Raw genomic sequence first — 12,886 nt, 5'->3', positions numbered from 1 at the left:
GGCCCTGTGCCCGCAGGACGCCTTCCAGGAGGAGTACTCCCGCACGGGCACCTTCCCTGAGACACCCATGGTGCCCCCGCGGCGGCCCTGGACGCTTGTGAACTGGCTCTTCTGGGCCTCGATGCTCCTCTACCCCTTCTTTCGCTTCGTCGTCAACATGGTCAGCAGCGGCTCCTCCCTGACGCTCGCCAGCTTTGTTCTCGTCTTCTTCGTGGGTGAGTCCGGGCTGCTGGGGGCTGGGGCCAGGGCCGGGTGGGAGCCTCTGGGCGCGGGGGAGGACGAGGCCCTGGAAGAGGGGAGCACCCCGATCGGAGATCTGAATCCCGGGGCTGGGGGACCGCCTCGCCCCCTCCCAGTGTGTGCACGGGGCCCTGTGCACACAGGGAGCCAGCCCCTCCAGGGATGAGCTCCCGGCCTCTGCAGAGGGCTCTTGTCACAATCGCTTCCTCCTCACCTGCAAGAAAACCATTTCCTGGGGCCCAGCAGGAAGCGACAGAGGCTCTTTGCCATTCAGAGCAGGTCTGGACCTTTTTGGGGGAGGTCAGCGTGGGCGCTTCTCCTTGGCTGGCTGCCGTGTGGAGATGGTGGTCAGCTCAGCCCTTTGGCTCATTGCTACGGGCCTGGACCCGGGCGTCGTTTCAAAGGACCGCCGTTTCTCCACGGCCCATGCTTCCCTGGATACTGCTGTTTTTTTATGCCGGGGGCGGCCAGTTCCCGCTACACAGTCCGGGTCTGGCCTGGCTGGCCATGTGCCCAGGGGGCGCTGTGGTCTCCAGGCCCCGCCGGAGGGGATGGATCCCGCCTTGCGCAGCAGCAGCAGGAAGGCAGCGTCCTCTGGAGGAGGCTGGGGCTCCCCGCAGGTGACGGCTGGAGACACAGAGTGCCTCCAGCTCTGGAGGAACCGACTACTCTCCCCAGGACCTCATCACCTCTGAGCCCGTGCCTTTCCTCCCCCTTCCCTGAATCACTGCGTCTTGGTCCTCTCACAAAGCCTTTTCACCGCTGGAGTCAGGTTCGCTCCACAACGCCATCAACTCTGCAGCACAAAGTTCTAATACTGGGGCAGGGGGCTGATGTTCAGAGCTGGCCCCAGGCTGAAGGCAGCCCGTTATAATGGACCCACGGGCTCCGTGAGCCTCATGGGCCGGGTGGACCCCTGTCCCCGTCGGGTCTCTGGTCTGAAAGTTCACAGGATGCTGAGGCTCTGGAAACCCATGCATCACGACTTGGGAGGTTTCAGCCACTCCCCCTCTATTCACTTTTCCACGCATACTGCAACAGGCTGTGCAGTCAGGCTGTGACGGGTGCCGGGCTCATCAAGGGGATTGAGGTAGACGTGGTCCCCGCACCCAAGGAGCTCACCACGTCTGTCCTCTCTGGAGGGAGCGCGTAAACCGCAGCTCCTGCCTCCGTATCCTGTTTTCTAGCCTCTTGGTGGTTAAACCGGGCTCTTGCGTGCATCCTACACGTCTTATCTCTTTGGGCCCAAATCCTGCTGTCGGAGAAAAGGCAGGCAGGGACGCGGCTTGCCCGCTGCTCTGAAACTCGCACCAGAAGCCGTGTTGAGACATGCTGGAAACTAAAATAGCTGTTTGAGCCCCTGCATTGTCCAAGAATGCGCTTCCTTGCGCTTTGCTTAAGGGTGACTGTAAGTTGCTGCACTGCATTCACTGAAGAACCGTTTGTCCTGGGGATGGGCACCGGAAGATGCAGCTCTCCACATCCTGCTCACCTCCACTGTCCAAGGATCAAAACTCACCACACACAACAGCCTGGCTCTGTTCTAACGTCTCTCAGTCCAGTTAGAACCCCGGCCCCATGCTCAAGGGTAACTGTGAGGCAGGGATGGTGAAAAGCACCCCAGATCACCCAGCTCTCAGCTGATGCCTGAGATTCAGAGCTCCCCCCTTTATTCCGTCAGGCAGGGCCCACCGGAGTCCCCACAGGCCTCTGACTTGCCCTTCCTGTTTCCGCAGCTTCCATGGGGGTCCGATGGATGATCGGCGTCACGGAAATTGACAAGGGCTCTGCCTACGGCAACATGGACAGCAAGCAGAAACACAGCGACTGACCCGGGACGTGTCACCACCCGAAGGGGACCTTGGGGGGGACTGGTGGACGCCGCCGTCACCCTGGGCGGGACCCAGTGACGAAGCTGGGGGAGCCCCTGCCGGGAAGGCAGGGACTACGGTCTCAGCGTCAGGGGGGAGGAGGCTGTACTCAAATCTTTCCCCCAGCACGCTTTAGCGGGCTTCGGGTCTCGTTCTTTCCATGTGTGAGTCTGTGTGAGTGCGTGTACGTGTGTTAAGAACATATGTGAGAATGAGGTGTGCTGAGTGGGATCATTGCGAGGGTATCAGGTGCAGGGGGAGGGCAGAAATGGGGACCTCGGAGGGTGGGGGGTTCCCTGCCATCCTTTGGTGCTGAGTTTTCTGTTAACCCTGGCTCACTACAGAGTGAAAGACACTTTGGTAAGATGACTAAATTATGCCTCAAAAAAACAAAACAAAAATTACACTGTTTGGCTTCTCTCTGGTGTGTGCACACAGCTCCGCCTTCCTTCCCTTCAGACCCCCTTCCTAAACTTCGGAGTGCCGGACCACAGAGCGCTCCCAAGCAGGGAGCTGGGGGCTGGGGGTGCGGAGGGCAGGCCAGGTGGCTGGAGGAGGTGGGTTCCCGGTGGCGGGAGCCTGTGAGACTGTGTGTGGAGACGGCGGGTGCCAGGAGGCTAGCCGAGCACGCGTGCGGGACCCAGGGACGCCCCGGAGGCAGCCCTGGTTCCCCGGGCCACCTTGCGGTGGTCTGTCCGGCCTTAGTCGTGACGATGCGCCCACTCCCTGAAGACTCTCATCGAGGAGCAGACTCGTCTTGAACACTGAGATGACGGCTGGCAGTCCTGCAGGGATGTGAGAGATGGCTTGGCATCCTCTGTTTATCCTCGTAGCAAGCAGAAATTGGGTCCCCTAAAGCAGTGCAGGCTCATTTTTACTAGAGGGCCATACACAGGAGCCCAGGTGCCCCTCTGCGCAGGCTCGGACTGAGCGGACGTGGGTACCTGGTCCCCGCCCCGCGCCTCGCTTCCGCCTTCCTTCTGGAAGCGCAGACTCCCCTGACTTGCAGGAGCTCCGCGCCGTGGCACCTAAGGCCGCATTTGGAGTTAACAGTCCACGTACAGGGCTCTGGCAAACTGCTGCCAGCCGTCAGACGCCAGGTGCAAAAGAAGAGCGGAGAAAAGCAGTGATATTTCCGGAGGAGGACGAGGGGAAACCCGATGCTACATGACCTCAGGCTGAGACGCCGCCCCCGGCGCCGGGTCTCCCGGGTTCGTGCACGGAGCGGAGGGAGGGCCGCTCCATGCCGCCCGGTCCTTACCGCTGTTCTGCAGAAGCTCTGTAACGGGATGAGCTGTCCCGTGTAGACGGTGGCCAGATACTATGTAAAGGCTTATTCTGTTCTGAATCATGTCCTAGGTTTGCTCCTAAGTCACAGAGTGCTCACCGGGCACAAGTGACGTTGCAAGAGGGTTTAAGAGGTGCTTTATGCTTAAGGGAGGGCAGGGCACCATTGGGACAAGACCGCAGAGGTGAAAAGGGGACACTCTGGTGTAGTCGTGGGAAGGGAGGGTCCGGGAGGCCCCCACCAGGGTTGACTCTTCCTGGTGTCCCCAAGGGCAGGGCAGGATACCCCTGTGCCTTTCCCGCCCTGCGTCAGGCCACGTGTGGGGGTCACAAGTGCAGCCTCCCCCAGGAGCAGAGATGCTCTGGTATCCACCTGTCACCCCCCACCTGGATGGGGCGGTCCTGCCCCGGGCCCTCCCAGCACCCTGGGAGAGAGGAGAGCCGTCAGGAGCACCAGCCACCCTCCAGGCTGCACAGCTCAAACCCTGCAGCTCATTTGCCCCAAGACCCTGTTTTCCCAACTGGCAAATGGGGGTGATAACGCTCACCTCTTGGGTTGCCTCAAGGGGGAAATGAGGCCATACATATGAACACACTTTAAGAACCCACAGCACTATGATGATTAGAAAGTTGCCTCCATGCTGCTGTGTCTCAACAAAACGCTCAGAAACTACCTTGGGGTGTCCAAAAATAGTTTTCCTCACTGTCATCTTCCCATTCGGTAGGAGTAATCTGAGTCCTAACAGTATTCACCCACACCTCCCTGGAACGTGAAAGGGACCCACAGGCACTTAACGTTCTTCTGAACTTGTCTCTGGGACCAAACACAAAACAATGAGCAAATGAACAAGGCTGCGGACAGTGCAGACCTCAGGGTCCGGGTTAGGGGAGGGCGGCAGAACGTTCTCCCAGGGCAGGGCTGACGGGCGCTCCTTCTGACACTGCCTTAGGGCCAGAGTGTGGGGAGCCGGCAGGGACCCTGAACCGGGCTTCAGAGGCTCACTCTTCCGTGAGGGGACATTCTGTCTGGCGGGACGGGGACCTGGCTATTCCTCCTCTCCAGTCCCATGATGGCAGAGACAGCCACGGAGAGACGCATCACCCCTTCCCCAGTCCCTTAACCCGCGTTCAGGGTCTCCCAGGTGCCACGGCCTCTTCAGCAGGGAGCGGTGCTGGTTCCCAGAGTGTCACTTTTCTAAGAATGAAAAACCTGTGGGTGTGAAGCCTCCCCTCTGTCCCCGGAGCAGTGGAGGATGGAGTGCAAGGTCACGTCCAGTCTGACGTCTCCGTGGTGGCTGAGGTCAACCTTGCTCAGAGCCTGCTCTGAGACCCAACATGGAAGAGAAAATGCCAAGTTGGCTTCACATTGGAGGTCGGTGCAGGGTCCTCCCGGGTGTTAGGAGCCACATCCTAGGCCTGCAGCTTTGAGGCAGGGGGCACTGAATGTACTTCTTCCAGGAAACGAAGCCCACAAAGGGACCTGATTAAAAAAACACCAAGCTTGTGAGATGAGTTTAAGGCAAGTGGACCATTCTGTGACTGACGTGGAGAAAGAGTGGATGCACGTTCTGAGCTGGCCGACAACCTCTTTACCATTCGTCGAGGAAACACATGTGGTTTGCCTTTTTCGTAGGATCACAGGGCAGTACTGGAATGTCCTCTAAAGAGAGCCGATAAAAGCGGCTAAGGATGTTTAAAGATTTTTAGATGTGCTTTTCTAACAGACACTAAATGGATCTGAAAGACAGCGATGGAGATGTACAATCGAGCAACTGTCCAGCCGCAATGTAGAAACAGCTGTGACAGACACAGACAGGGCCCCGGCGGTTTCTGGTTTTCCTCCTGGAGAAGCAGAGCAGCGTCCTGGCTGGTCCCCAAGACAAACAGACGAGGCTTTTCAGAGGCTGTAAGAACTCACTTGTAACTGTGGATGGACGTGGGAAGGCAGACTGGAGGGACCCGTTCTCCACTCACAAGAGGACGTTCCGTCCAGCGTTTGTCTGACATGCTGCCGGGTCTGAGCAGGAGGAGCGCATCCTCTGGGGCCACACGGGAGGCCCACGGGGGCCGGGGTTCCACCTGCAGCTGCTGACCTCCCCTCCTGCTCCGGGGATGCTCGGGAGGGCGGCCACTGGCGTGACTGTCCCGCTGACTGCGTGCCGATCACTCAGGCTGACCTGTTCTGCGTCAGGGTCACCTCCTTCAGCAGCTGTGCTCCCGATGCCTTAACCGTGCAGCCCCTCCTGCTGTTTACAGAGCACCAGATTAAGCAGCTGGGACACACGTGTTCCCTGACTCGCCAGCCCTGCCTCCAGGAGCCGCAGGTTACACACAGCTGGTCTTTCTCCACACACACAGGTGGGCAAGCCTCCCGGGACCGGTCCCTCTGCCCTCCGAGACGACCCTCACCCTGCACAGAAAGCCGGGGGGCTCGGCTCTCAGCCAATCACCTGAGCTGCAGCAGGGACCCGGCAACGATGCACGAGCAGGCGTCCCAAGCTCCGAGGCTGCGTCTCAGCTGCCTGCATCCTTGGCGTCAGTGTCCCAGAGCTTCCGGGCACGTTACACAGAGACCAAGTGCAGCAGACGCCCCCAGGCTTCCTGTCCCGCCTGCCACCCACGCGTCTGGGGCAGCGGGCACCTCCGAGAGCAGGCTCGGCGCACAGTCCTGGATCTCTTGACCTGGGACAGCTGAGACCCACTCACAGCACCTGCCACCACCTGGCATCTGTTTATGACGCTTGGCTGTTGGGGATGACCGCTCTTCTGGGCAGAAACAGCAGAATACCCAGCTTCACCTCAACAGCTGGCGTGCTGTCCCCTTTGCAGGGGGCAGGCTGGCTCCCGCCTCCTCCCTATCCACCCCCCACCCCCTGCAGTGCCACAGCGAGCAGCCAGCCACGAAGGGACACTGATTTAGAGGCTTTGATAACTGAATTTCAACTGTCTTCTTTTGATGCCCTTTTCTAAAGTAAAAATAGAAACCTTTCTGGAGCACAGTGAGGCCAAAGTGAAATTGGTCCCCACCGTGAATTTCAGTTCTCAGTGGGGGAAGAAAGCAAAGGGTTTCTCCAGTAAAGGGTAAGTAGCTACAAATGAGGCATTCCCCAGTCCCTGTAGCCTTGTCCTATTTTAATATTAGGGTTATGGATTAATTAAAAAATAATAGCATTTACTTCAGACCTTTTCAGTATTTAGAAAATATCTCCTAGGACTGCTGGTAAAGCTTTTCACCAAGCAAGACTCGTACAATTTTTACCTTTATTTTTTTGTATACAGTCTTGTTTCACATGTTGGAGTGACTAGAGTTCTGAAATTTCTAGCATCCATGTTCCCTTGAGTTTTAATGAAGTAAGTGGTATGAATACAAAGTTTGGGATGCTGAAAAACAATCCGTTCAGAAGGTGGGTCAGAAACCACTAGGGCTGTACACGTGTGAGGAAGTCACTCAAATAGGAATGATCTGAATGGACCAAGAAAAAAAAAACTCACCTAATGTAGGAAAAGAACTGTGCTTCTAAAATTTATAATAGTTGACTCAAGAAGAGAGCAAGTGGAGTGAGGAGACAGCAGGTTGCTGGAGCGAGTGACAGGGGCCACCCCAGAACAGGAGACTGGCGGCCCTTTAACAGTAAGTCAGGATGAGGCTGGGTACTTAGGAGGCTGTTGAGCTACAGGGACGGCAAAGTAGTCCAAACAGCATAGACGTTTCCATCACAAAAACCAACTGATCATCTCAGTAGGTGCAGAAGGAACATCAGGCAAAGTCAAACATTTAGTCGTGATAGAAACTCAATAAACCAGGAAAACAAGGAAACATCTTCAACCTCATACACGGCATTTATGAAAAGCCCACAAGGACACCATAAATTAAAAGAATGACTGTTGCCAGCTAAGGTGAAAATCATGACAAAAACATGATTCTCACCAGAGCAGATCTGTTTTCTGGCTGGGGGCTGGGGCGGGGGGCAGTGGGGGCCACAATTTAACAAGCTGATCCTAAAATTCTTAGAGAAACACAAACGACCCAGAATAACCAAAACAATCTTGAGGAAGCAGAACGAAGCTGAAGAGCTCACACTTTCCAACTTCAAAACTTCCTTTACAAAGCTACACTCACTAATCCAGACAGTGGGGTTCTACATAAGACAGCCGTGCAGATCAATGGAACAGAACCGAGAGTCCAGGGATAAACCCCTAGATTTGTGTTCAAGTGGTTTCAACAAGGATGCCAAAACAATTCAACAGAGAAAAAAGAGTCTTTTTAACAAATGAATGCAAGGTCTAATAAATATTGACATGCAGAACGGTGAACTTAGACCTTTATCTGATATGATATATAAACATTAAAAATAGACGATAGAGCTAAACATGAGAGCTAAAACTATACAAGTCTTAGAAGAAAATATAGGTATAAATACTTCATGACCTTGAGTCGTCATGATATCAAGAGCACATGCAATGAAGAAGCAGCTTGCACACCAGACTTCAAAATTTAAGACTTCTGTACTTCAAAAGAAACCGTTAAAATGTGAAGAGATAAGCCACAGACTGTGGGATAAAACATTTGCAAATCAAGTATCTGGGAAAGCATTTGTATCCAGAATGTATAAAACTCTCTCACAACTTAGTAAGACAAGTGACCCAATACAAAACTGGGCAAAAATTCACACAGACACCTCACTAAAGACAGATAAGCACCCAACACACACCAGAAATGCTCACCATGGTCAGAAAAATGCAGATCAGAACCATAATGGACACCGCCTGACATATTCTGGGACGGCTACTATGTAAAAAGACAGTATCGAGAGTTGGCAAGGGCTGGGAAAAGCTAGAACCTTCTGTGTTGCTGGTTGGGAAGTTAAGCCAATGCAGCAGCCACTTTGTCAGTCTGACAGTTTGTTAAGAAACTGAACATGGATTTACCCTATAAGCCAGCAGTTCCACTCTCAAGAGAAATGAAAATACAGATCCAAGCAAAGACCTGTACGCAAATGTTCGCAGCAGCATCATTCACTGCAGCCAAAAAGTGAAAGCAGTCAATGAATAAATCAATCAATCACGTGGTATATCCATACAGTGGATCAATACTCAGCAATAAAAAGGGACGGTGCAATTAACACAATGTTACGACCGCACAAACCTTGGAATCAGGCTAAGTGACAGAGGCCGACACAGAGGAGCGCAGTCTGAAATCCCACTTACACCACACGTCTAGAACAGGCTCATCTACAGAACTGGTAGGTGGCTCGGTGGCTGCCTACGGCTGGGGGAGGGCTGACTGCAAATGGACATGAGCTTTCTTTCGGGGAAACGGAATTATTCTAAGATGGATTATAATGACGGCTGTACAACTACGTATCTATGTTAAAAACCACTGAACTGTACACTTTAAATGTTACATAAATCATCCCTCCGATAGCTATTTTAAAACAATGAAATTACAAATCATTCTGTTATGCCAACTCAAGGACATTAATTTCTGTGCTGAGGGGATCAGCGCCCTGGAGGGAAGGCGAACATAGACAGAACATGCTTGAGCCAGCCCTTGCCCAGAGTCAGCTGCCACGTGTCAGGACTGTGTCAGATGCCCTCTAGAAAGATTTCAGGAAGCTTTAAGGTCAATCTTTTAAAAACATTTAATAGCAAAAAGAAATAAAAGAATACCATCAACAACAGATAATTTGGGCTATTTTGGAAAACTGCTGAAATATTTACATTCTGAAAAAAGACGCTTTCAAGATATTATTCAGCAGTATGTACAGTGACCCGGCACCTACACATCTTGATTTAAAAATAAAACTGAGCCCTCAACATGTGACAACAAGGCTTGAACTTTTATCTACTCTGAACTTGCAGGGAATATCCAAAGCCTTGAAAGGGCCTCCGACGTCCTCAGCGTTGCTTCGTCTCTCTCCCGCTCTGTGGCGAGGCGACCCTGGACCCTGAAGGCCTGACAGTGCCTTCTCTTGAGGGACACGCAGTGACAAGGGCAGACGCCTGTATGGATAACGTGTCGGCTCTGAAGCTGATGACCATTGAGAGACAATATAACAGCTTTCCTAAAATAAACCATTTATTGAAAAAAGAACCTTTTTTCTTAAAATTTCATTAATCGGCCTTTTGCAGAACAAATCTGTGGCTTGCCAACAACAACAAAAAAGGTAAGGTTTCACAGTCAGTGCACTCGACAAAACAGGAGATTAACAGCAAGGCCCGGGGCGCCTGGTAACACTACAACTGCTTCTGGACCTAGAGAGGCCGACGGTGTTACCCTGATGCCACGGTTCTCTGTCGGCTGGGATACGGCGGGCACGGAGGCGGGGGTCCATGTACAGTAGTAATGGCACTTGGCACGCAGCTTCTCCACCTCGCGGATGCCAGCTCTCAGGGGGGCCCAGGCCACGGGGCGCAGATGGGAGCAGCAGGAGGCGGACGCTCGTCACCGGGCAGCCGGCCGTCTCGGAGGGTCAGCGAGGGCGACGCCGCTTCTCGGCGCGGTCTTCGTGGAAACGTTGCATACAGTAGTGATCGAGGGGACTCTCCGAGTACAGGCACTCTGCCAGGCCCCAGGCCCGTCAGCTTCACTCTTCATCCGTGCAGACCTGTGAGGAAGGCAGGACAGCGCTGAGTGCCACTCATGCGTGCCACGCGCCAGGTTTACGGGTGAGTGCTCACCGGTGCCCCCTGATGCTACCGCAGTGAGCCTGGCCCAGGGCAGAGGTGTGATCGAGGCAGTGGGATGTCACTGCCAAGCTCCGGCTTTACGAACTGACTATTGACAGCATCTGTCAGGATATATCTGTACAAGTCACCAAAAATTGTTTATACACCTTATAAACAATAAACACATTCTTATTTAGTTACAAATCCCTAGTATCTATGCAGCAAACAGCTACTGGCTCCTTGATTTCACTCCCCCAGGAATAACGTCACCATCCCCCCAGCCTCATCTCTCCTAATCAGGACCTGTCAATGTTTTCTCCAGGGTTCCGCTCTCTTTCCATTTCTTCTCCAAATACTGTCCCAGCGGTATTTCTGTCTGCAAGCCTATCTCCTACCCCAGTTTTCTCCTGAGTGCCAGTCCAAAGTATTCACATGCCCCAGCAGGTGTCCCAGACATACCTCAAACTCCATCTACCAAAGAGAAAACCACCACTCCCAGATCCCCCCCTCAGCCAGAGGCCCTCCTGACCTGTCCTGGTGAGCGGAACCCAATAGCTGGTGACGCCAGCAGGGGCTGGCGCCGTTCTGGGCTCCTGCCCCTGCACACCTCCTTCCACACCCGGTCAGTCACACACTCGCAGCCACCTTAACCTCTCAGTTCAGTTCAGTTGCTCAGTCGTGTCCGACTCTTTGCGACCCCATGAACCGCAGCACGCCAGGCCTCCCTGTCCATCACCAACTCCTGGATTCCACCCAAACCCATGTCCATTGAGTCAGTGATGCCATCCAACCATCTCATTCTCTGTCATCCCCTTCTCCTCCCGCCCTCAATCTTTCCCAGCATCAGAGTCTTTTCCAATGAGTCAGTTCTTTGCATCAGGTGACCAAAGTACTGGAGATTCAGTTTCAACATCAGTCCTTCCGACCAACACCCAGGACTGATCTCCTTTAGGATGGACTGCATGGCTGATCCCTCACCCCTTACCTCCCTTCCCACCCTTTCGACCGTGTTACCAGCTTCCTACCTAGCCTCCTGCCTCCACAGTTATCACTCAACAGCACAATCATCGTGTCATGCTTGACAATAAAACTGACATCCCTTCTCACGGCTCCTGCCTACCCTTGGGCGCTATCGCTGGCCGCCAGCCTCACCCTGTGCACCGTCAGCTCTCACTGACACCCGGCTTCACCCTCTCAGGAGGCGGACTCCCTTCCACTCTGTCCCCCCGACTCCTGCCTCCGCTCCGAGCTGGCTAATCCCTCCCCAACGGCTCTGGCATCTCGCTCTGAAGGAAGCAGGAGCTGGGGTCACCTGACGGGATGGAAGTCCTCTCGTCGGTGACGCTGCAACCTGGCACACGTTCCACCGCCACGGCTCTAACACGGCCCTTGCTCGGTACTCAGTCCGTCTCTGCTCCCTCAGTAGAGACTGGCTGCTACCAACCCTGCACTCAAGCAGACTGCACGCTCTGAAGGGAAACTGTCTCTCACCCCGTCCCCCTGAAAATCCCATTTCACGGTCCCAAGGGCCCCTCAAAGCACCAACATGGGTCAAGGAGAACCGCAACGAACATCTGCCCAAAGGAAAAAAAACATACAGAATTCCCTGGCACAGGACATTTTAGCTCCTTTCCATTTCAGGTACAGATTTAAGCCTCCAAATTTCATTAAAGTGCCAGATGCGAACAGAACACAAACATTTATTCAGCACTCTGCCAAACCTTGACGAAGGAATGGTCGAGGAGCTGGCTGGCTGTCCACCGCATCCTGGGCTCGCTCTCCAGGCAGTGAGAAAGGAAGTCCTTCCCTTCGGGGCTTAATCGTTCAGGGATCGGCGGCTTGTGCCCCATCCCCACTTTGTACATAATCTGAAAGTTGTGTTCATACTCATGCCAAGGTCTCTAAAAACAGGGAAAAAATCAGGTTTCGACACTACGTGACCATAAAGAAAAAGCAGCTGCCTTGTCTCTTTTTAGACATCTCAGTATCGAATTGTACCAAGGCCAGCAAACTTTTACATAAGCTTGCAAGCCAGGCGGTCTCTGTCACAACTATTCAATTTTCCCATTATAACATAAAAGCAGGCTTAGGCTACAATGTATAAATGAATGGGTATAGCTGCATTCCAATAAAACTTTATTTACAAAATCAGGCGGTGGGCATAGTCTGCCTAGCCCCCGAGGTGTCCTATCGTCCAGCATTACCTAGATGTCATCGTCATCTAATACGTAAAATAATATAAAAATGTCAATAAAACAAAACCCAACAGTTATCTTACTGGGATGGTTAATATGCTACCTTGTTGAATAATCAACATTAAATTTTACTAATGCCAAGCTTATTTTATTACAGTTACAGGGAAATGAGATTCATGGGGGAAAGAACATAGCCTCCCAATTTATGTACCACTGTTTACCTACTGGGATGTATATTCTTAAATGTGAGAACTCGCTCTTTTTCCAACGTATGGCTTGATACTTGGGCATCTATGTTAATGCTAACAGAAATAATACTAGCTAATATTTATTGAGCACTTATTCTCAGCCACTGCAAGTCGAGCTGTATATCAATTTAATTTCCTAGTAATAATACTTGAGGTTTGTAACTTTCTTGCTTTACAACTAATGCTATAAACCTCCCCTGCCAAACACACGACTTTCATACATTTGTACAATTGTTCATCAGCAGTATCTACATCAGAAGATCAATTTTGAGGATTTTCAGATACTACGTCACATGTGACAGTTTCACTGCCCTTAAAATCGATATGCTCTGTCCTTCCTTCCGTCTCCCACTGCTAAGTCGCTCAGTCGTGTCTG

At 52.9% G+C, this 12,886-nt stretch overlaps 2 protein-coding genes across 3 annotated transcripts in view; one reads left to right on the top strand and one right to left on the bottom strand.

Annotated features, from left to right (window-relative positions):
• AGPAT4 (1-acylglycerol-3-phosphate O-acyltransferase 4) overlaps nucleotides 1-2,105 on the top strand; it is a 134,326-nt gene extending 132,221 nt beyond the window's left edge. The window contains exons 8-9 of the mRNA XM_052645931.1: nucleotides 17-215; nucleotides 1,977-2,105. Coding sequence (XP_052501891.1) covers nucleotides 17-215; nucleotides 1,977-2,071 — 294 coding nt within the window. The 3' untranslated portion in view covers nucleotides 2,072-2,105. The remainder of the gene's footprint in view (nucleotides 1-16; nucleotides 216-1,976) is intronic.
• A 6,990-nt stretch (nucleotides 2,106-9,095) lies between these two features.
• MAP3K4 (mitogen-activated protein kinase kinase kinase 4) overlaps nucleotides 9,096-12,886 on the bottom strand; it is a 105,554-nt gene continuing 101,763 nt past the window's right edge. For both annotated transcript variants that reach the window (XM_052645503.1, XM_052645504.1), the window contains 2 exons: nucleotides 11,789-11,968; nucleotides 9,096-10,006 (listed from right to left, as the gene is read on the bottom strand). In XM_052645503.1, the coding sequence (XP_052501463.1) occupies nucleotides 9,986-10,006; nucleotides 11,789-11,968 (201 nt within the window). In that variant the 3' untranslated portion in view covers nucleotides 9,096-9,985. The remainder of the gene's footprint in view (nucleotides 10,007-11,788; nucleotides 11,969-12,886) is intronic.

The sequence above is a fragment of the Budorcas taxicolor genome, chromosome 9 (assembly GCF_023091745.1).
Source record: "Budorcas taxicolor isolate Tak-1 chromosome 9, Takin1.1, whole genome shotgun sequence".
In the NCBI taxonomy this organism is placed as follows: domain Eukaryota; kingdom Metazoa; phylum Chordata; class Mammalia; order Artiodactyla; family Bovidae; genus Budorcas; species Budorcas taxicolor.
This window is presented reverse-complemented; position numbering and strand designations above follow the sequence as displayed.